General features: G+C 41.9%; 1 protein-coding gene across 2 annotated transcripts in view; it reads left to right on the forward strand.

Annotated features, from left to right (window-relative positions):
- CTNNA1 (catenin alpha 1) overlaps positions 1 to 24149 on the forward strand; it is a 122836-nt gene that overhangs the window by 92242 nt on the left and 6445 nt on the right. For both annotated transcript variants that reach the window (XM_037396847.1, XM_037396848.1), the window contains 6 exons: positions 7795 to 7951; positions 13296 to 13496; positions 14571 to 14722; positions 17557 to 17667; positions 19167 to 19348; positions 20103 to 20208. In XM_037396847.1, the coding sequence (XP_037252744.1) occupies positions 7795 to 7951; positions 13296 to 13496; positions 14571 to 14722; positions 17557 to 17667; positions 19167 to 19348; positions 20103 to 20208 (909 nt within the window). The remainder of the gene's footprint in view (positions 1 to 7794; positions 7952 to 13295; positions 13497 to 14570; positions 14723 to 17556; positions 17668 to 19166; positions 19349 to 20102; positions 20209 to 24149) is intronic.

Consider the following 24149-nt stretch of genomic DNA (forward strand, 5'->3'; position numbering starts at 1 on the left):
TACTCGGAACTGTCTTCTGAGTTCTGTTTCCAAGACGTACTTGCTTTGGGAGCTTGCAAAAGCTGTTTTGTAACAGCATTTTGCATTAAAGATGTCTGAGAAGAGAGTTTAACCATAGGAATGTTTCTGATCATACAAGCTGTAGGTGTTTAGAAAGCAACAGTGAAAATGCCCCAGTACAGCTCTTGAAAGGAAAGAGTATTGCTCCAGCCTTTTGATGTGACAGTCTGCTGTCACTTGCAGCTGCTTTTACCAGTCATATGTTGACTTTCTCATTCTTTAAAGCCTCCTGAAGTTATAGACTTCTAACCAAATTGCAGTCAGGCTGAGAGTTTTTTGAAAATAATTGTGGATTAGAATTTCCATCAGGTTGGGTGTTCGCTTCTGCCAGCAAAAGCTGGAGCCCCTTGCCCTTGAGACTGATCATCTTCTGGGAAGCAGGTTGCAGGAGCGGGGTAACCTGCACTTCCTTGGGGAGGGCATGCAGGACCTGCTCTCTCAACTTTAAGGCAGGGCTTGCTCTGAGCCAGGGCTGGTTACCTTCCTCCTCTGCTGCCCAAATCGCTCATCCCTCATTAGAAACATAGGGAGGGCACCGGGCAGCTTCTCTGCCTGTCCTCTCCTTGCTCCCTCTAAATCTACCATAGCACAAACAGCGTGTTTAGTTGCCCCCTGAACAGTAAAGTGAGTGTTGCCTGTCCACTATAATCCAGATAATTCTTGGATTAAATTCATTTTTAAAATAAAAATAAATTGACATAATATTAACATCATATTTAATAATTGCTGTTCCACATCCTTACATTCCAATTTTGAAATGCTTGAAAAGCAATTTGCTGCTTATAGATCTCTGATGAGGCAGGTGGTTACATACGCTGATCACACCTACTGACACAAACAGAAAAAATACCAAAGCATAAGGAAACCCACGTAGAGGTTCCAAATAGCACAAAAACTTAAGGTGCAGCATCATAGAGAAACAAAAAACCCCTCCAATCCCCCCCTCCAAATCAACCAAACCCAAATGTGACCAGCAGACTTTCCTCTTTGAGTTCCCAGTTACTGTCAGCAACCTGGTGGCTGCTGGAGAAGAAGGTAACCTGATTTTTCTTGCGGTAAAGACTTAACATTGAACAAGTGGCCCTTTTTTTCTTCTCTTTGAAAGACTGTCAAATCTTTTGAATGTCCTAACTAGCAGTTCTATCTCCAGACTCTTTAATGACAGGTGCTTGAAGCATTTTATTGGCATTGACTAGAAATACTTGTATTAAAACCTTAACACATGGGTTGCAGCTTTGTGTCATGCAGGCTTGCTGTGAAGAAGAGCCAGCACAGGACGGGAGTGGCCATCAAAGAAACTATTAGAACCTCAAGCAGTTACTGATGCATAAAAAGAAGCAAAGTTAGGAGAAAGGGATTCAGTTCTGTAGAACAAGGTATGTTAGTGTGTAAGGACCCTATGTTTTCTTCAGAGGTGCAGTATTTACTGCGGAGTGCCATAGCAGAAAAGCTTCCAGAAAAGACAGAGTCCCTGAAACCCCCAAAGCTTCAGCACTTGAAGTCAGTGAAATGCAAAATGAGGGAACAAAAATGGGCACCAAAACAAATGGCAGCAAAATTCTTGCAGCTTCTACATTGACTGGTACAATAGTATCAGTCCTCAGCTACAAATGAAAATACTTTTTCCATGTATGGGGAAGTTGATAGGATAATTATCTGTACACAATATGAAAACAGTAAATACTTCGACAGTATGTTGTTATTTAACCCCAGCCAGCAACCAAGCCCCACACAGCCGCTCGCTCGCTCCCCCCACAGCGGGATGGGGGAGAGAATCAGAATAGTAAAAGTGAGAAAACGTGTGGGTTGAGATAAAGACAGCTTAATAGATAAGGCAAAAGCTGTGCGCACAAGCAAAGCAAAATAAGGAGTTTGTTCATGACTCCCCCTCAGCAGGCAGGTGCTCAGCCATCCCCAGGCCAGCAGGGCTCCATCACACGTAGGTCGTAGGTCGCTTGGGAAGACAAATACCATCATTCCATTTCCCCCCATTCCTCCTCCTTCCCCCAGCTTTATATGCTGACCATGATGCCATACGGTGTGGAATAGCCCTTGGGTCAGCTGGGGTCAGCTGTCCCGGCTGCGCCCCCTCCCAGCTCCTGCTGCCCCGCCCCCCCCCCCCCCCCCCCTCGCTGCTGGGGTGGCTGTGGGGAGCAGAAGCAGCTTTGGCTCTGTGTGAGCGCTGCTCAGCGCTAAGACACCCCTGTGCTAACAGCGCTGTTCCCAGCACAGATCCCGAACACAGCCCCATACTAGCTACTGTGAAGAAAATTAACTCTGCCCCAGCCAAAACCAGCACACAGTAGTGTATGCTGAACTGGAAAAGGTCATGTTATTCCAGTAAAAGTGTGTATTTGTGGGTCATTATAGCACTGTAACAACAAGAGTAAGTATCTCTGCAGAGATGCCTGCGGTCACTCTCTGCGTAACTTGCAAGAAAGGAAAGTGCTCAAAAGTACCTTTTATACATCGGAACAAAGTATTGGAAATCAAAGCAAACTTTTCCTTCTTTTGGTGCATCAGCCTCCGTACACTTGCTGGTCACTGCCATTATAGCTAGCGAAAGTGCAAAAAAATCTTCTGTATGTTTTGCTTCCAGGCATTTCAGCTCATCAGAGTTTGCAGAGTGCTTTTTGCTGTATTGAACTACATAGAGGGTTAGCACACGTAGACATGTGGATGCAAACCTGGGGTTGGATGTAACTGGAAGCGACTGAAATGTCCTGCTTATGAACCTTTTCTTCCACTCAGAACAAAATGCAATTAGGAGTGAGGAAGGAGACGTGAGTAGGGTGAACGCTGGAAGTAACTTTGACATCTGGCGTATGTAAAATTAAATTATGAGCAGCTTCTTACAAACTGCCAATAAGCAAGCTATGCTTTCTTTAGTACAGAAAAATACAGGCATTAAAATCCATGTGGGCAAGGAGAGAGTCCTGGCTGGGCTCAGCTGCTGTGGTGGCTTTGGTGGTAAGGTCATGAATCCATTTGTTGACCATTTGGAAAGCTGTGATCTGAGAATCGTATTTTTGCTTCTGCCTTACAGCTAGCCCTCTGTATCACAGGAGCGCTCTGTCAGCAGGAATAAAACAGAGCAAATAAGGGGCAGTGTGTGGTGCAATTACCACTTTTGGCGGGTTGAATAAGAGACTTCTTCCACTCAGCTTTGCACGGAGGTTGCTTTAAAAGGCAAAGCTGAGATCACTGCTTCTGCCCTTGCTCACTCTTGGATCTTCTTTCCAAAGCAAACTTGATCCTGTGGTGTGCTTGACGAGCGCCCTTTCACATACTCCAGAATAAAACTGGTTTTCACATCACAGCTGGGGCTTGGTTTGTGTGTGTCCCTTTTTCCTCTGCCCCTGAGATGATAGCTGATGGATGGCTTCTTGGTTTATTAGCTTTTTTTTTCTTTTTTTTTTTTTCCTTTTAAACAAATACAAAGTATCCTGGATTTGAAGGCCATGGAGCTACTTTCCAACTCATTACCCAGATGTCATAAGGAAGCTGGTAAATCAAGATCTTTATTTAAAAACAAAAACCAAGTGAGTTATTTAGGAATCACAGATGTTTTGGTTGTAAAGAAAAGTTGTATAGTGAAGAGAGAAGACTGGATGTTTGTTTTTGAAACTGAAAAAAACCTTGTTGTAGCACAGTAGCATCTGAAAACCAATGCTACAGGGAGCAGGGCGAAGTTAAACCAGCTGCAGAAAGAACAGTCTCCTGTGAAGAGCAAAAAGTCCTATCAAAAAGATGGAGACAAAAAATATAAAGTGCTTACAGCCACTGAAATGGAGAGTTACGTGGCTTACAGACGTGTGCACTGAGACTATGTTAAGGTACGACAGGTAGGGTTTGCAATGCAAAATAAGTAGGTGATAGTTTTCTTCCCTCAAGTGATGTTTCTTCCTTGGGCCATGGCAGCCAAATTTTCAAAACTGTTCTTTGTGGGAACACCACCACGTAGGAGAGCTTTCTTCTAGCCTCTGTTGGTCTTTCAGATGGGGTGCTGTAAAGGTGAGGCTGGAAGCCATCATAAATTAAGCCTAAAAAAATTAATTCTGGGTGACCCAGTGGCTTTAATTTGCCCACAAGTATATCTAAGATTAAGGTGTTTTCTGTCCTGGACTAGCTAGCTGTGCTGTTTAAGAGAGCTTCTGGGCAAAGCAGCCACAGTCCTGTAACCTAGGCAGAAGTCACTCCTCAGGGAACCTGGGAGAGTCCTGTCCTGCAAAGGTACAAATATATAAATCCAGTCTGACACCTTTAGTTTCAATAGGGAAAATAAGCAAAAAAAAGCAGCAGCTTCTTCCCATGAAAGATATGAAAAGGAGATTTGAGGTACAGATTGAGACATCAATTGCAAGTCTTTTGAATCCTAAGCCTCTCCGATCTTGGGGCGTGCATTGCCAAGTCCTGGCTGCTGCTGCAGGAAGCTGCGAGGTGGAGGAGAGCAACTCCAAGTAACTCGCTAGAATCATGTTATCGAGCGTTGGGCTGTCTGACTTGAACACTGCAATTGCTACATGAAACAAAGCACCGATAAAAATAGTGTGGTTTCTTGCCATGCTTCATTTCCTTCTGGATAGTCTCAAAATGTCCCTGTTTGATTCTTTTCTTTGTACAACTTCAGTGAGTCATTGTGATCACAGTGCTTTGGCAGCATTTGGAAAAGCTCTGAAATACAGATTATTTCCCTGAAATTGCCAAATGTTTTACATGGAAGCAGCTGCATTTCAGGTAGTCTGGGCATCTTCATGCTATTTTTGAACTCTATATATTTATCTTCATATCTCTCTTTCTCCTTCCTGTAAGTTACTCATATTTTAAATTAATTTCCCAATGCTTCATGGTTTTTTTGAAAAGCAATAGTGTACTTTAATCAGTCCCTTCTCCCTCCTCCTCCAAGTGTTCATTTTTAGATAATAAAGGAATCATGGTCCTGCTGCATGCACAGACTATTTAAGGTCCAGCATCCTTGTCCTTTTCCCATGTCTGTCTAAGCATCTGTTGGCAAATAAATCAGTCACTCTGTACTGGATACCAGGCATCATGTAAGAGAATATTGACTCGAACGGGTAATTTGCAGGGTTTTGTTGGTAATCCCTGGCACATTACCTCAAGCAGACATGTGAGACATGTCCGGGATAACTTGTCCACATAAATGCTGAGCTGTACATAGAGTGACGGGTTTTATCACCCCTGCTAAAACTGAATGTTGTGACCACTTTGCACGTGGAGATGGAGTATGTGCTGCAAAAAGGACTCCTGGGCTGTATCTGCTGTCTTGAATTTCTTCCTGAGCACACACATCCCTGTATGGGTTTCCTAAGCTGTAGTTTTTTGTCTTTAGCTCCACAGTGATAGTTGATAGCCTTCAATTTCCCCACCATGTTGTCCTCATCTCTGGCCCTGCTGGCTGCTTTCCAAATGCAAGACATGTCTGCTTGTAAGGGAGATTGTATAAAACTTGGACATTTTTTTTGAAATATATTTGCCTTGGCCATGTGTTTTTGCTGTTGTAATGTATGCAAGAATTTCCTTTTCTCAGTTGGACAAGCTGCCTGTTAGGAGGATGATGGTGCATCTTGTGCCTCATGCATTTGGATTTGGTGACAACACCCTGTTTGAGTTTCTTGAGCACTTGCAGAGCCCTGTATTTATGACACCTCTTCCATTATGTGTGAAAAGTTGCTTAATGTGGGCATCTGGGGTTGGATTGTGCTGTTGACAAAGATTAATTGTTCAGACAGATGCTACTGTCCAGACATACATCACACAGGTACACAGGCCATATGTTCCATCAGCGTTAATGCTGACCTGTCTCAGTGCTTAAGAGGTTGTTTTCCTATCTGATATTAGCCAAGGCAGCTAGAAGAGAGCAGGAGACAATTGTCCTGACCCATGGTATCACCATCTTCAGTGTCTCAGTAGTTATGGTTACGAGCAGGATAAGATCTAAAAGCAGATTTCTGGAGTGTTGTCTGTTTACCCTTTTTGTGTCCAGGACATTTGTTTTTTGGATTCACCTTCATAATACTTAGGATATATAGATTTTGATTGATAGGTGGATAATTCATTACATCCATCAGACTGGGGCAAGAAATGGTGGTGACTAGACTTCAGAATCAGGGCTCTTGAGCAGAGGACAGGTTTCCCTTTCTAAAACCTCTCTTTAAAAATTTTAAACACCATTTTCTTGAGTGTTGCAAGGCTCTTTTGGGGGCTTTTGGGACTTCAGAACCATGATCTTAGAGGGCATGCCTGCCCAGGTGAGCCGCCCAGGTTCAGTGGCGGGTTTGAGGAAGGGGAAGCAGCAGAGGGTCCTGCGCTCTTTGTGAAGGATGGGGTAGCTGTCATTATTGCCAGGGTTCAAAGGTGTGTTTCATCCCTGCAGGTCTCCTAAAGAGATTGCCTCTCTTGCCAAATTGTTTCTTGCATTTGTCTGTGTTATCAAACCCGTTGAGCTCGTTTCAATTTGACCCGGACTTGCAGCCTCCACCTCCAGAGGCAGGACAGTAGCATGGAGAGCAGTACAGCATTTCTGTGGATTTTCCTCAGTCACTGCTAATTTCTAGCATTTCTTGAGTGAATCAGCCTCCTTCTCCTGCCTGATTCATTCAGTGCCATCATGATATGTTTGACATCACCATCATTTCCATGTTTAGTGAGTTATATATATTTTTTAAATGCTTTGTGACACTTTTAAATGAAGCAGGTAGAGAAAATAGATTTTGGAAAACCAGGAACATCTGGTGCTTGCATGTTGTGCTCAGCAACTTTGTGGAATTGATATGGTCCTAAAGTAGAGAAGAAAAATTATACATTGAACTTGTAAGTTAATTAACTCTGACTCTCAGGTACTTGAAAACAAGGTTAGGATTGTCATGTCAGTCTGGATGTGGATGGTTTCTCACGCCTGGCGTGTTTCCAGGTCATTCTGCTGGAGCATAGTGCAGCAAAACAGGAGCAGGCTTCTGAGAGATTGCTTTCTTCCCACACCCACAGAGGCTGTTTTGGTCCTTCAGCTGACCAGTTAGTAGATACAACATAAACTTTGTTACCCAGCAGTATGCGTAGCATTTTTTCTACTTGAAAAAAAAAGGATCTGGAGTGAATTACAGTCTTCAGGTTTGAAGAAAATTAGTAGGGGGGTGTTCAGGGGGATCATCAGAGAGTATCCTCTCCTGCTCCATGGCTAATCTGGCTGTTTCACAACCGTAACAGAAATTTTAAGGTATGATAACGATTATTTGCAAGGTACAGAGTAAAGCTTTAAGGAAAAGAAGATAAATACAAACATTATTTTTAATTTTGTATTTGCATATTGTTTCTACTTCAGACTGTGTAAGATTAATCTTTTTTTGACCTTTTTTCTCAGGTTCTGGCAAGTAGCATAGGAAATGCAGCCTCCAGTGTACTAAATGTCATCCTGTCTAAAATACTTAACAACACAACCTGCGCTCAGAAAGCAACACCTTTTTAACATGAGCTGTTAAAGAAAGGTGAAGCTAGCTCTTGTGAATGTTTTCACTTGTAAAAACTAACCATAATAAATGTGGAAGCAGGTATGAGCTGGATGTGAGAGCAACAGGATAAAACACTTCTTTATTTAAACATCAAAATCCTGAAAACTTATTAAACTTGCATTGTTTACTTTTGAGTTCACTGGATAAACACAGGGAAACTAATTGTTTCATTAAGGCTATATTTTAAAAATCCTGAGGTGTTTTATAGGTCATTAATGCTGCACTGGCTCTGGCTGCTAAACCCCAAAGCAAGCTGGCTCAGGAAAACATGGATCTCTTCAAAGAGCAATGGGAGAAGCAAGTCCGTGTGCTGACGGATGCTGTTGATGACATCACTTCCATTGATGACTTCCTGGCTGTATCAGGTAAGGAGGGGGTTGATCTCAGAAATAATTGTTGTTGCAACTGAGCTTATTCCTGGAAACAGGTGGTTTCTACATGTATTCCAGAGTCCTCTCGGGTTTTTGGAAGGGATGGTGTTGGTACACTTTACCTGGTAAGCGTCATCTTCTGCTGAGCAAGGTGTGAACATAGAGCAGGAGATCTTGGCACGAGGAGAAGACACTTTACGTCTCAAGAGTTGTAATTGCTAGCTGAACTACCAACAAATTGCCATCTAGCTACTGTAGACAAACCCCACCAGTAACATTGGGGGAAATAGAATATGTTTATGTTGAAGTTACAAATTAGCAAAAAAGACAATCTCTTAATTCACCATAGACTCTTGATATGTAAATAAAAATGAATAGCAAACCATCATCCTACAAGTTCCTTAAAATAAAACTGTTCATATAGAAAATGTTCTGTGAATATTTTTAACAGCTTTATTGAAGTTTTCGAAAAAGATTAGATCATTATAATAGATTAATAATTCCATTTGGCAAAGTGCTTGCCAAGATAATATTTTTTATCAGCGTCGTTGATAAAGACCCACTATTAGCTGCTGTGACCTAGAAATAAGTGGGCATTTTTATTTTCACATCCTCTAATTCAGCTGTAGTCAAAGGACATGGTGGTATAACCACTTGAATTGTGTCTGCAATAGCATTCACAAATTACTGCTACAAACTGAGGGTCTGATTGTCCTGGTGCAAATAGGCTTGGGCATCTTGAGTGACCTAAAAACTCCTGTTGTAAAGAGATTTCACAGGAAGATGTGTGGAGTGAGAAGTACCAGGTGAACATAGCTAGAAAACGTTGATGAAAAATTTAGGGTCCTGAATTAAAAGACCATTTCCTTTTTTTTTTTTTTATTAAAAGAGAAAAAGGAAAAAAAAAAAACCCCAGAAAGTAGTGTTTATGTGATGAGTCACCTGTATTATTATACATGTTGTATTGTGGTTCCCTGGGTTCTGAATAAAAATTTTCTTTGCAGTGAGTTAGCATAAACTTACTAAGCAATTGAATGTCCTAGTTCTTTGTGTCTGTCTGCATGCTCGCGCTGCAGCAGTAGTTGAAATTGCACAGCTGTGAGGAGCCTATTTCTGGGGAAATATATTTAGAGGGAATTGTGTGCAGAAGTTCATGGCTCCACTTAGAGTTTGCCCACAAGTGTACAAAACATTTTAAAGAGAAAAAGCTGTCAGTTGGTGAAAACAGTCTGGATAAAGCTGCCTTGCTGTATTTCACTTACAGGTGTGGCTCAAAATGGGTCAAGCCACTGGAACAGAATGGGCTGCATCCTTGTGTAGGTCATTCGAGGACATGGGTACTCTGCTTTTGAGGGCACAGGTTATGATGTTGGCCCACTGCTGAGGCGCTCTGAAGAGTTTGAAGGACTTGGCAATAATCAGGGAACGCTTCTTTTCTGGGGCGATAGCAGGCTGACTTGGGAGAGAGTTCACCTTGAGTGTCTGCTTGCCACCCAAAACGATGCCATGGAAGTGCTGTAGTTTGGGCCTACTTCAGATGCTCAAGTGCATTCGGCAGTTACTTGTACGTGCTTCGTTATCGAAGAGATGTTAGAAAAATATTAAAGCAATAAATACTGTTTTAAATATTATTTGTTTGAACATTGATAAATGTTTTCCATATAAATGCCACAACTCCCAATTCGTCTGCTAAAAGTCTAAATGTCTCTTAGGATAAAATCATGACGGGCATGATTTATACCAGGTTCCATTTGGGGTTATTAGGATGTTTGTGGCATTTTGTATCAGTTACTAACTGGGATGTAAGCAGAATTTAAAAGAGTTCATGTGAGTCTATATGTGTGTGTGTATACCTAACCCCCCCCCCCCCCACCATTCCTACAACCCATCATGAAGTATATACTTCATTGTTCAGCCTATGCTACAGAATTTTATCAATTATCCACAAGTGAAGGCTTGATGAAAGAGATGTTGGTTTAGATAACAGCAGAATATCATGGAAGAAGGTACTTAAACGCACAGCATTGCAGATAAGCTTGCAGGTTACAGTATCTTATGAAGGACATAGCACAAGAAGCGCCTTTTGAGTTAGGACAACGGTCTGGCTAATTGTCAGGGCGTAGGAGATTTATAGAAGGGGAGTCCTGTGGCCTAGAGATCTTTCCTGTATGCTCCCAACCATGAGTGATTTGCAGCTCAGGGAGCTCCAGCATCAGAGGTGATATCTACTGAACAGTCCTTGACAGATTTTCCTCACTTAAGTTGTGTTGTGTTAGTTGTTCTTTCAACCAGTATAAACCACTGGCATCTCCATCATCCTGTGCAGAATTCACAGCTTAACTGTGCTCTGTGTGAAGAAGCTCCTCGTTTTTGCAGTGTTGTCTGTTTGCTTTGTTGGATGCCCCTAGTTGTAGTAGGAGATGGTGAAAGAGAGTTTTTTCCCTACTCACTTTCTTCATGCTGTAAATGTACAGACTTCTGCCGTACGCTTAGTCAGTCATCTCTTTCTTAACTGCAGAGTCTTTGCCTGTTGCATTATTCCCCGTATCAAAGCTCTTCTGTACCTTCTGTAATTCTTAACCCTCTTGTCAGTACCTTCCCTAAGCACTCTGGGTATGTTTGTGTGCCCACTACCTCTGTTCTTTGGAGCGGTTGCTGATAGCACCATGTAATTGTCAAATTCAGTGTTCTGAAATTACCTGGATCTCCTTTGAAACCCTCAAAAAAATCATTCCATTTGCTGCCTTCTGTTACTCTGCCACTGACAGAGGTTTATGCAAGAGGCTGCCCATCACAACGGAGCTATTTTGTCTTAAGAGCCTCCAGATGAATATTTCTTGGGCCCAATGATTGTCCTTCTTCATTACAAGATGAATACTATTTTTACAAGTGTATGAACACTCCAGTATTTGTTCCATAACCATGTCTACTGACACTGCTGCTCGACCTGGTTCCTCCAGTGTCCCTTGTCAAGACAGGGTCCAGCATGGAAATTGTTCTAAGACCTTCCATAGGGGACACAGCAGAGAAGCAGTTATATTTATGCGTCTGTGGCTTTATCTCCTGACTGTTGCTCTTAGGTTTTGGTCTCCTGCAGCCCCCAGACTCCCTTGCAGACTTCTTGGGATGTTCGGAAAAGGATTTCTTAATCCCTTTAATGGGGAGGTAGGGGGAGGTGGAAGCTGTTTGGTGGGGGTGGATTGAGGATTGACAGTCAGGAGGGACTTTTAATTCTGTTAGCTTTCCACGGTTTTGTGTATTTCATTGTTTGCTCTAAAAATAATTTTCATTGGAAAAATGCCTTTCCTCTTACCTTGTTGCCAAACCATACCATTTTTTCCCTATCGTCATTTCGGTAGGACGAGATGCCTTTGCCATTGCCTTTGTTATATTCTGTGTTATATTCTGTTGCTGTGAGATTTTTCTCCTGCTCAGCAACAGGAGGGTTGTTAGCTTTGATGCAGGACGGCATTGTCACATCCCCGAAGGTGCTGGTGGTGAACCTCTGTGTCAGCATTTCTTGGGCTCTGCCACCCCGGCCTCGGCAGATGGCATTTTGTGCCAGACACTTGTGGTCCATATGCCTGTAGGACAGGTAGCAGCGTGTGTATGTACAAGCACACAGAAGTGTCAAATCTTATTTGTTATCATCCAACGGGAGAGTATAACCAGAGTGGATGCACCTGACAGTCCTGTACTTCCCCAGGGCCCCTTGCAGACTGCCCTGTGGGGGGGTTCTCTTTCCCTGGAAGTGTCTTTCTGGCCACTTCACATCTGCAAAAGACGCTAAATGATCAGCAGGCATTTAAATATTCATCTTCATTTTGTCCATGCCTTTTATTAAAGTTCCTATAATCCAAAGAGGCTTTTAAATGGTCTGTGGCTTAATTTATTCATTAAGGAATTCAAGCAATAAACAGTCTGTGTTTTGGACTGGCGCCGATGCTTTTTCTTTTTACTGTTGTGACTTGCAGGGATGTCTGTCTCTTGCTTTAAATACCGAAACTCTGTGTGCATCTTGCTGCAGCTCTTGTACCTTGGCTGCCTGCTCACTGACTTGTCACATCACTAATGAACCTGCACTTCTCTCTCTTAGGGCCACATTCTGCCCTCAGCTGAACTGGTTCAGGCCGAGTTGCTTCAGAGGTATTTCACAAGTGTATGTTTTGTCCAGGTTGCTTACAGAAGTCTGAAGTATTGCACCTGGCTCTGTTAATTTTATGTAAATTAAGCGTAACATTTCCAGCAGCAGTCCTTTCAGCCAGTTTATACAAATCCTCTATCAGTCAACTCTATGTGCTTCTCATCTCTACAAACTTTTGCAAAATGCCTCTTTTACTACCTGCACAGGGAATAAAAGCCACTTCAGTGGCACGGATTGGCAGTGTAGCATGATTAAGTCAATGGTAAGTAATTCTGGAAACTATTTTAAGTGACAGAGCAGAAATGTTTCCAAGTTGGTTTCTTACCAAGCAGCCCAAATGCTGATACTGGATGGCAGCATCAAAGCAGTAGTACTGATACATTAAAGAGGTCTCTAACAGAGTTTAGAGGACCTTTAGGGTAGCTTTCCCCAAAAGAGGATCCCAACCTCTTTAGGCATCTTTAGAAATCTCTTAGGAGGTGGTTTTAGTCATTTTTGGCTTCTTGGACTTGATAAATGGGCAAAGATATCCCTGTATAAAAAGAGAACATATATTCTGAAAGTAAATTGCAAACAGAGGTCTTGGCTTTATTTTTTGTTTTCTTAAAAGGCAATGAGTACTCCGTCGCTGGAACGCTTTCTGCATAAATCACTGCATATGTTATGTGTCTTAAATTTCAATGGAGGGCTAACAGTTTAATATGCTTTGATGGTATGTGTGTGGTTGTAGGAAAACACTGTGTAGGAAGCTAGAGACGTGCAACAAGTGCCCAGTGCATGAGAGCGTGGAGTGGATGAGGTGTGGTGCTGGGGAACGTGCCTGCCGCCCCACGCAGGGCAGTGATGGGGGAGGGGTTCACAAGCACGTGGAGTAAGGGCTTTGGCAGGCCAGGGGAGGAATGTGGAAAGAAACAGTTTAAGGGAGAATTCAACTGAACTCAGCTTTTCTGTTGGTAAAACCAAATACAAACGGGCTCAGGAAGCATGGATGCCAGTAGGTGGATGGACTGATATTTTTTTGGACACCCAGTTTGGAAGGGCAGCTGTTTGCTGGTTGTAGCGAGTTTAACAATTAATGCTTCACAGCATCTTGCTGGGGGTTTTATAGAGCAGGTCGCAAACTGAGAAATTGCAATGCTGATGACTGCAACAGAGAAGATATGACCATCTAAATCCTCCTCCTTTTACCACCAGAGAATCATATTTTAGAAGATGTAAACAAATGTGTCATTGCTCTCCAAGAAAAAGATGTTGATGGTTTAGACCGCACAGCTGGTGCAATTCGAGGGCGTGCTGCTAGAGTCATTCATGTTGTCACTTCTGAAATGGATAACTACGAACCTGGGGTCTACACTGAGAAGGTGTTGGAAGCAACGAAGTTACTGTCCAACACAGGTAAGAGTCGGTTACTCCCAAGATCTCTGGATTCATCCTGCTTGCAAGTGCACGGGCAGCCGGATACTAATGTACCCGTGAAATCTATTAAAGACTCCATTTACATACTATAATGAAAATTAGTGGGAGTTATTTGCAGAGCTGTGGCAAAATGAGAAATGTAATTTTGCTGTGTTGACTGGCTTAAAACTCAGCAGTGCGCAAGGTCTCCCTGGATGTGCTTGCTGTCATTGACTGAGCCGTAGAAAGCTAAAACACCAGGGAGTGAGTCCCAAACCGTGAGTCAGGGCTTGAAAGTTATGCTGATTGTCTTGCAGTGCTGTACCAGGCTCTGCAAGTGTTCAAGATCCAGAAAGAAGGTTTCTGCCACATTGGCCCAGTAGAATAAATTTTGGGTAATAATTTAGGGCAAATTTTCTAAAATGTCTTTGTAACTATTAAAGAAACATAGTAGGTTGAAGTCTCCCATGCCTAAACAATTGGGGGTGGTGTCTCCTGTGAACTGGCTGGTAGCGTCCATACAGGGTAAGGTTGCCTCACTGAATCCTGTGCCAACCATTAGTTGTTGGTTTTGCTTTAATTACTTTAATGAAGATTCGTGGGTGACACTGAAGGAATTAACAGATTGTAAGTGGTTCTGTGATGTTCTTCCTGGAGTGCAGTGAGTCAATGAAGTACAGCAGTGCAACCTGCCCTCTTCCAGTGCCTCGTTAAACTTGAGTTTCATAGTGGTAGTATTGTATTTTTTCCAAAAAATATGTACATCTGCAGGGAACATTAAACAAATGCTTAATATTTTATCCCATAGTTTCTCACTGCTTCCCCAGGTGTTTTCTCCTTGTCCACTAGAAGGGTGTGATCAACTTCTCATTTCAAGGTAAACAGAAATGGAAGTGGACTAAGGCTGGAGCTATGGTATTGCTGTCCTTCTACAAGTGTTTTGAATTTAAACGGAACCGCTGCACCGCTTCCAGCGATGGTTAACAACCAGGCACACGCATATCTTTTACAGGAGTGTCCAGCAGAAAGTGGCATTGGGTGGGGACTGACTGTTATTTTGTGTTCTTAATTCAGTTATGCCACGCTTTACTGAGCAAGTAGAAGCTGCTGTGGAAGCACTGAGTTCAGACCCTGCCCAGCCAATGGATGAAAATGAATTTATCGATGCTTCGCGGCTGGTGTATGATGGAATACGAGATATCAGGAAGGCCGTACTGATGATCCGGGTGAGCATAACTTACTTCAGAGAGCTTTCTGGTTTTCTGCTCGTTTTCCCCCACCTTTATTGAACTGACAGGCATCAGTTTTACTGAGAGCAGGCAGCGTAAGACTTTCATTTAGCTCATATTAATGTTCAGAGTCTTAAAAACTGCTAATCACTCTGTGGAGTACTCCAGAAGTACATTTTGATTCAAATTCATTAAACAGATCTGAGCATCAGTGGTAGCCAAAGTTGTAATGCTAAATACCCTTCACGCATCTTTTGTAATATGTTAATGCCTTGCTTGTTAATGTGCTAAAATCAGTGACCTTTGATTTAACAACAGTGAGTGGATTCATAACTGTAGATGCTTTTTGAGGGTTTGAGAGCTTAGAGATAAAACCTGATGGCTCTTTATTAAGTACATTTTGAGAATTAATGCTAGTTAGTCAAAAACAGGTTTAGAGGAGTTCAGTCTGTAGTTCCCAGAGCGTGTAATTTCTTAATTGGCTAACCTTGGTAAACAGGGACCAGTTCACAGAGGCTTTGTCTCTTCGGTGCTTGCGTGTTTCAGGTGCGGTGAGTGTGACTTGGAAGTCAGGCAGCGTTAGGTTGGTAGGAGGTGTGCAGGGAAGATGCAAAAGGGCTCCTGCATTTGATTGAAGGGTTGCAGAAAAGAAAGTTCTGGTTGAGGCTGACCTATGGGCATATTTCTTGAATCTTAGCATGGTGAAAATGGGCAGGAGCCAGACACAGCAAAAACAAATGTAGAGGTTTTATTCCTTTTTTTCTTTTTTCCTTGTACTCCTCTGACTCAAATGTAAATGCCTTGCAGAGAAACTGTCTTCATCTTTCAGAATGGTAACCATGGCAGATGCATTTTAGTGATAAGTAAATTAAGGACATACAGCCCCAGAATATCTGTGATTATAGTAACCATTGCAATAGTATCTTCCATGTTTGCTGCTTAAAGCAAAGAGTCAGATGGAAAATCAGAAGAAAAGCTGACAACCACATATGTGCTCTCTGTATAATTTTTTTTCAAACTTAAGCTCAGCATTTATAGACAACCAATGTTAGATGAAGATATCAATGCTTTCCTGCTATGCAGACAAACTAATTTGATTCACCCCCTGCTGAAGTCCTTTTTATTCAGAACATGAAGGCATGACTGCCAATTCCACGTCGTTAGTAATTAGCTGAGCTGGCGATGCCAGGAATCCTGACGTTTCCCCTTGCGCCGCGTCTCTGATGTCAGGGTGCCACGGCTTTATTGCAGCTGCCAGTAGCTAACGGCAGCTCGCTGGTGACACATCGGTGACCTATAAAAGTTAAAATGTTAGTATTTGTTGTCCAGAGGGCTGTAAGGTGTAGAATGTATTTAGGATAAGAGAGCCATGCAAATGGCGATACCAGGCCACCACTTCTCCAGGGCTCTGTCTCAAACTGGACCGCAGGAGTAACCATGCTCGCAGGGGGATGCTGCTAAGCTCAGCTGGGGTAAACGGGCTGAGTCACTTGAAACTTTGTCCAGTGACACTTGTTCTTTACAGGAACCAGAAGGAAAAGTCACTCAAAACACCTAATCTTTTGGTTTTATGCCATGTTTTCAAAATGAAAATTTTACTCTGTCTTTACTGTGGTGAAGTAAAGCTTTATCTCGCACCACCCCCAGAAGACTTTTTGCCCTTGATGACAGGTTGAAAGGCAGAATTACACTTTGTATCCCCCAGGTTGGATGAGATTTGGGATGGGTGAGCAGAGAAGGGGCCTTGAGAATCATCAACAGTTTCTAAAGATGCAGCTGAGCTGTTTTGTTTTGTTTTTTAATTTTTAAATATTGATACACTGAGCTACTTCTTAGTATATGTCCTTATGCTGATTTTGTGGATATATTCTGTTCTTCAAAGCATGGAGAAAAGATGGTGGCTGAAATACCCTAGGTCTTGATTGTCAGCATGCTCACCTTTGCTTTTTGGCAACTGTTTTGCATATCCATCTCTATTTTAGCTGTATCACAAGATGTGTCTACTGGAAAACAAGTTTGTAAAATTCAAATCGGAGCAAAGAAATCTGAAGAGCAGTAACTTTATTTGCATCTTATCTGTTAATCACGATTTATTGCATTTATCAGTCAAGTTCTTTGTTGATCCAGCTCTGCAAAATTGTTATGAAGTGCCACTCTAGGCAAAGAAGTAGTATTTTGACAAACATGCTGTTTAAACTTGATAAGCTTTATAAAAAGTTTGCCAGCTATAGACTGGCAGTAGCAAAAATAAATTGTAGGCACACAGGAACTAGGTCAGATGTGTTTAGCCTACAGCATAAAAGCTGGCCCTTACTAGCTAAAAATTTTCAGCTTTTCCTGGGGGATAAGAATAAATTTCGATATATCTTATCTGTTGTTAATTTAGTCGATGCTTTGATTCATAATTGTGCTAAAGACAACGTCTGTGGTTTTGAACCAGGCCTTAAAGCTGTGTGTAATTTTAGCTTCAGAATCTTGAGTGAGGCTTTTACACTTAACCAAGTTGCAAAAATACTGTTCGTTTTGCAAAAACTTTTTTTTCCTGTGTTTCAAATCCTGAGTGCATTAGTGTCCTAACAAATCGCAGATTTTTAGTTACTGGTATGTAATTTTGGTGATCCCTATGGTGTTTAACATGAGCACTCAAGCATGTATAATCACATGTGTTCATACGCTGAATACAGTCCCTTTGTTTGCCTTTTTGTTGAAAACATTGAATAATTTTTACCTTCGCTGATTTCCATTCTCCCTGCTTGAAAAACAGTGTTCTTGGTGATTTTTAGAGCCGTGAAATCTGTTGTTTGACTCTGGCTGAATAACTGTTTCCTCAGACTCCTGAAGAGTTGGATGATTCTGACTTTGAGACCGAGGATTTTGATGTCCGAAGCAGAACAAGTATTCAGACTGAAGATGATCAGCTCATCGCTGGACAAAGTGCAAGGGTAAGGAAGAAATCTAAGTGTTATAAAACTGTGACCTGCCTTCAAGAAACAGTTCAACTTGCTTTGAAAATCCAGGTTGAATATTTTTGGGGTGGTGGTGAAAATGCTGGATCAGAAAACTGGCACTCTTCGTTTCCAGTCTGCTTCTGAAAAGGAGGTTAAATGAAGTGCAGCATGTTGATCTGACGGACGTGAGAGGCGCCTGCGTTTGGGTTTGGATGTTCAGAAAGATCAAAACGCTTTTAATACCAATAAACTACTTTATACTTCGACATGGCAGATGTGGTAGGCAATGCCATTTATTTGGTGAGCTTCTGCAGGGAGATACACAGCAAATCATTCTGTTGTCCTAATGTGATTTTCAACAGGCAAATACTGAGTTTGTGGGCAGGAGTGTTTTCTCCTGCATGTGTTGGTGAGTGTGTTTGGCCGCTGAGCATTTATCAAGACAATGTTGAGAGGAGCTCAAAAATGAATTCATTTAGACTAACCGCATTTCCTATGACTGTTAAAAATGAAAGCATTGATAGGCAATATATAATCGTTAATAGGTGAAAACTTAAAATCAGTACATTGAAGGAAAACCAGGCCTTACCTGTTGTTTTTATTTGACATGTCCCCTTCTGGATCAATAACAATTTACACCCTTGGGAAAGTGCCATGGAAGACTTTTTGTAAAGGCTCTTCTAGCCTGAAACTAAGCAAGGAGTAGCTAGGCCTGATTTATCAAACTCCTGCCACATTGGTTTGGAATTATACTAACTGAGAGTATTTTATATGCTTTCCTTCCTTGTACAAGCACTCTCTCTTCTTGTATCCCTCTCCCTCCTTTTATTTAAATGCAGACATTTCTAATTTACCTTTTAGCACAGCTGCTGCCAGAGCCTTTTCTGTACTGAAGCTCCTTTTCACCTGCTCCTGGAGACATGAATGCTCCCACTATTTATGAAGGCAAGGGCATTAAGTCTCATCCAGGCTGTAAACCTAGTCTAATAGATTTTATTCAGGAGTAAGCACATGCTTTTTATTTTCACTTTTTCCTCAATATGCATGTTTCAAAATAGTACATCTACCTTTTTACAGGAAAGAGACTCATAATATTTATTCTGTGCATTGCAACACTGAAAGATAACCAAATGGAAGTTCCTTTCAAAACCCTTAAATTTTATAGAAAAGTCAATCCCCCACACACCCACCCATGCAGTTTTTCTTTGAGGGAGGGTAATACGTGGCAAACTTGTTTGGATTCTTAACAGTTTTATCATGCAAATGCCTGAATTTCAGGTGTCGATTTGTCTTTCTGCGAACTGTTTCTTAAGAAAGAGCATAAACTTTGATTCAGAATGGAAGGAAATGGTTCTGTAAAGCCTCTGGGTAGAGGATTGCTATTAAAGTTTTATCCCCATCTACGTGACTTAAATTGGTTATTAGTGAAATGTTCCAAAAAGCCTTCTACAAGTGGTGGCATAAGGCGATGTGCAAAAAACTCTCTCTTTCAGGCTATCATGGCTCAGCTCCCTCAAGAGCAAAAAGCTAAGATTGCTGAGCAAGTTGCAAGCTTCCAGGAAGAAAAGAGTAAATTGGATGCTGAAGTATCAAAATGGGATGACAGCGGTAATGATATAATTGTTCTGGCAAAACAAATGTGTATGATTATGATGGAAATGACAGACTTCACCAGGTGAGTCTTTATAATTTGAGCACACAACACCTTCTCTCAGAACTGACTGGGATGCTGATCTTTCAATGAAACGTTTTGCAAGTACTCTTAAGAGTCTTACTTCTTATAATTTCCTTTAAATGTTACCCTATTAAAGCCTGTGTATTAACTTGGGAGATGCATTACTATGCAGTGACTGGATGGTAATAACCGTTTAAATTGATCACAGCAGTTATTGCCTGTCTTTCCTTCTTTCTTTCTTAAGAGTGATTCTTGTCCCAAGGAATATATATATCTATATTTGCTCAGCTCTTTACAACATTAAATTCTATGGGCTTCTCGATATTGCTATACTGCAGAAATAGTTCCTAGCGCACTTATTTGCAAAAGAAGGAGAGGGGTTTTGATGCCTTTTGAAATTCATTTACCGGATTTTATATAACACTATTTTTTAAACTTGATGTTGCATTCCATGAAAATTGCAAATCTGTCTTTTAAAACGTTATCTCTTATCATTAGATTGCTAAAACCAGTAAAATTTAAGATTTTTTTATGCCTAGATTTATTCTAACTATGGGGAGGGGCTGGAAGGGTGAAACTCTCTTGAAAAGGAAGGTGCTGTAATGGCTGCACCTGCCTATTTCTGTGCGACCTTATTCGTGCAGTTTGTGTGAGGAATCACTTCCAGTACTGTATGGAACAGAATGAGAAAAGCAATATATAGTTCGCTTTTCTGGTTTTCTGGTGCTAGAAGGTAAATGGTTCTGTTTTGCAGAGGTAAAGGTCCACTGAAAAATACGTCAGATGTGATTAGTGCAGCCAAGAAGATTGCAGAGGCTGGGTCAAGGATGGACAAGCTGGGACGGACTATTGCTGACCACGTAAGTCACAATTCATTTTCATAAGCCTCCAGCACAAATGAGCAATAGGGGATCTTTTAGTACTGCAGACATGATGAACAGAAGAAAATGTGTTTAGTTTTGAGGTTTCAGGGGGTTTTAACTGATTTTCCAGATCTGCTGCTGGGAAATTCTACCCTTTTCTTTCTAGCTGCTCTCCTGCCACCCTGAGCGGTGTAAGCAGCTGAATACGCCCAGCAGTAGCATTAGCAGCTCCTTGGCTTCAGTCAAGCACCGACCATTTTAAGGTAGCAATATGCCAACACTGCTTCATGTCACGTAGTATCTAGGCCAGTTTCTCTGACAGAACAGGACTGAAACTGAATTCGTGTCACTTCTGTCACGCTCAGAATATACCCAGTGCTTTCCAAAGCAACGATGAGGCTGCGCAGGCAACACCATAATTATTGCATATGGCCTATTGTATAACCTTTAATATTATTTTTGAGGCAGCTTTTTATTATTAACAATTTTCAAATGCCCCATAGACAAACTCTGTTGGTTTTTTTTTTTGTTGTCTGGTCAGAGCTGATGAAGACTTTGAGCAAGGCACATAGTGACCCGATTTTTTGCAGTGTTGTCCCAGGCTGTTTTAAATGTTGTTGTGCTATATGTCCAAAAGTTTTTGAAAAGAATTCTTCTAGGATTGAACAAGTATGGGCAGCTCACGGGTTTTATGCAATGCATCTGCCTGTCCTGAGCCGCTTCAGAAACTGGGTTGGGCCAAGCAAAAAAGCCTTTGGTCTCGGTCCACACCCAAATTGCAGGGAAACATCAGCATTAGTAATAATATTCTGCCTTCCAGAGAGACCCTGAAATGCAGGTAGGTTAAGTCTGAGATCATGGACTAAACTTGATTTTGTACAGCTGTCACTTGCTTGTAAGTCCTCTGAATCTAAATTCATAATGCAAGGTTTTAAATAAAACGGTGTCACTTTGGAAGTAAATCTTTGTAATGCAGGTCTCTCTTTAAATGTTGCATCCAGAGGATGTTGTCTTCACCCTAATTTATTAATGATGCAGTGAGAAATGATCAATGGGGAGATGAAGTTGAAAAGCGTTTTTTAAAATGGGTCTCCTTGCTGTAGCATTTTGACAGCCATATTTCTGGAGGAACCAGGTGTGCTGCTGCTGTAGGTAAATGAAGCAAGGAGCAGTTTGTGTTATAGATCTCGGGGGATCTTGGACTGAAGGTTTACAATGCTTTTTTTTTTTTTTTTTTTTTTAATTCACTTGTTTTATGCAACCTCAATATATGGTTTTCTGCACCAAGGTATTTCAAAATGTAGAAGAAAACTAAATGGCTCCTTTTAGTAGAAGTAATGTCCTTAAAAATGTAAAAGATTAAGCACATGTTTGAAGATAAATATGAGCAGGACTGTACAGTTAGTCATTTTGACAAGAATATAGCTTTTTTTCCCGACTCCATACTCTGCTAATACTTTCAGCTTGCATATTTCATTAGATATGCTTACATACTCTTTAGAAACTTGTTAATGTAGAACTACCTGACAGTTACAGAGGACATACAATGCAACCATTTCAGCGGAGCACTAATGCCTTCCTGTGCCTAATACGGGCTTTTAACAAATGGATGGGTTTTATGTCCTGTTTGCCATGTGACACCGGGTGAATCATGACCCCCTGTGTTAGTGTGTCAGGAACTCCTAACTCCTGCCATCAGGCAGTTTTACAGCACATTTCCTTTGAAACTATAAAAGCTATTATCCAAGGTATTTCACGTCTGTTGAAAAGTGTCTAGCCATCAGCCAGCAGATTTTCCCAAAGGTGTTCCATCTTTCGCTCAGAGCGGCATTCTGCTTGTTTTCGATGGGGGAATGAATACGAAGCAGTTGTGAGCACGACAAAAATGAAAGTTGCTTGCAACAAGATTCTGATTCTCCACGTTATTTTTTTTTCAGTGTTGAAGTACTTACAAAGCAAAAGAAAAATTCTGTTGCTTTTTTTCTTTGATGGTGTTGGGAGGTAGAGGTTATATCAGTGTCTGATCATTAAATCGAAAGGAGCCGGGGGCAAGCTTAGGGGTTGCGCTGTTTGCCATGGAGATGCTCCAGCAGCCTCTTGCTGTCGAGACAGTAACCGCTGCGGAGGTTGGTCCAGGGATGTGCTCCAGGCACGGGCTGGTGGCTGTCCTGGGTAAGAGCTGCTGGCACGCATTGCCACCCGCCCGTCCTGCCGCGGTAACTGCTTCACCTGAATGCCTGCTTGCAGCTTCTCTAACCACACAGCGCCGAGCCCAGCTGTTACATAGGGCTGGTGGGGGCACTTGATTGTGAATTCTTGTTACAACAGTGTTCATACCCTAAACTGGAGATACAGCGGGAGGAAGAGAAGTCTCTGGTTGCTTGCTTACACCTACTAGACAGGTGGGGAGGGGGGCTGTGTGCTTGTCTTAATCAGCACACGCTGCAGGAGAGCTCTTCTGTTTTCCCCTGCCCCTTTTCTTTGCAAAAAGGGAGAAAAAGGTGATTCTGCTGCTCCACAGGCTCAGCTGGGGTGGTAGGAAGTGAATGTGCATGTGTGTTTGCTCTGTCCTGGATGGATCCTGGATTTGACTTGGAGCACCCAGCTTAGCTTTAGCCAACAACCACCAGTGAGGCTGTGGCAGCGTCTCATTTTGGGGGGTTTGGGGAGGTGGGGTGTCCCCCAATACCCATTTGTTTCTCTCTGCAGAGCAGCTATCTGCTGTGACTGCATTGTGGAATCCTCCCCAGCTAGCTCTGCAGATGGGTGTTTTTGTGGCTGTTGTAGGTTAATACAATAATGTAATCTTTCTTAATCAGTGTTGAAATTGTTGCCTTTTGGGTTTTTTTGTTTTTACCTGAGTGTTCCCGTGTAGGAAAGGACAGGGCTTATAGAGGCATCTGCAGTGCCTTTTGTTGCTGTTCTTTTTTATCTTGTGTTTTATCTCTATTTAAACATCATCTGTCTTTGAACTTAATTCTCTATTCTGCTCATAGAAATAGCATACACAGTATAGGATGTGGTTTTCCAACTCACATCATATTGATATATTTAACCAAATAATGTTTCCTGTTCCACTCCTTCCCCCACTAACGTTTTGCTGCCTTCTTCAGCCATTGGTAAACATGCGGCAGCTTCTTTCCTTCAGAGTGTCTTTCCTTAAATGGTTTCCATAAACTCACAACCCATAAAGTACCTTGAATTGTTTAGCGGTCCTTCTGACGTGCTGTATTGTGCATTTGTCAACATTCAATTCAATCTGCCTCTGTGCTGCTCGTTTGCTTTGTTAGATGAGCTGTTTGGGAGATGGAGAGCATTTTCCAAAACAGTAATTTCAGCTTTTCATTAGCTCTTTGGCCGATGCTATTTGTGGACTTTCTCTAAAACATCTTGTGCTGCTGACTAATATTGATTAGCTTAAAAAATTAACCTGCAAGCTTTGCTGCTTCATTATTCACAGTTTTCACTTTACTGATGGAAGCAACGTGCCTGCGTAAGAGTTGCAGATACTTCAGGTGTTTCATTACTTTCCTTGGGACTAAGAAGGTGATTTCTGTTAGTTTATGGCCACACTGGGTCAGATGCCCATAAAGCCATCCAGATCTCCGCCGCCTGTGCTACACATCCTGATGTGTTTGTCCCAGCTTGCCAAAATTCCTGTTGTGGTGCATTGTGTGTACGTGCATGTGCTGCCTTCGCTCACAGCTCAGCAGCCTGCCATACAGAGGCATCTCTATACGCAACATATAGTACAGCTGTTTTCTCTCTGCTGTACTGAAATGCCCCGTTGGCTTAGAAAACCCACTTGTTCTGGCCCTGGAAAAAACAAATGTATTTAGTAGCTGCGCTCACCACCCTTTCAGAGCTGAATGTCTGTCATGGCAGATCAGTTACTGTTGTGGGAAGCAAATGCTCCATGTAAATGTGACCTCCGGTTT

This window comes from Falco rusticolus, chromosome 8, assembly GCF_015220075.1.
Source record: "Falco rusticolus isolate bFalRus1 chromosome 8, bFalRus1.pri, whole genome shotgun sequence".
Taxonomy (NCBI): Eukaryota; Metazoa; Chordata; class Aves; order Falconiformes; family Falconidae; genus Falco; species Falco rusticolus.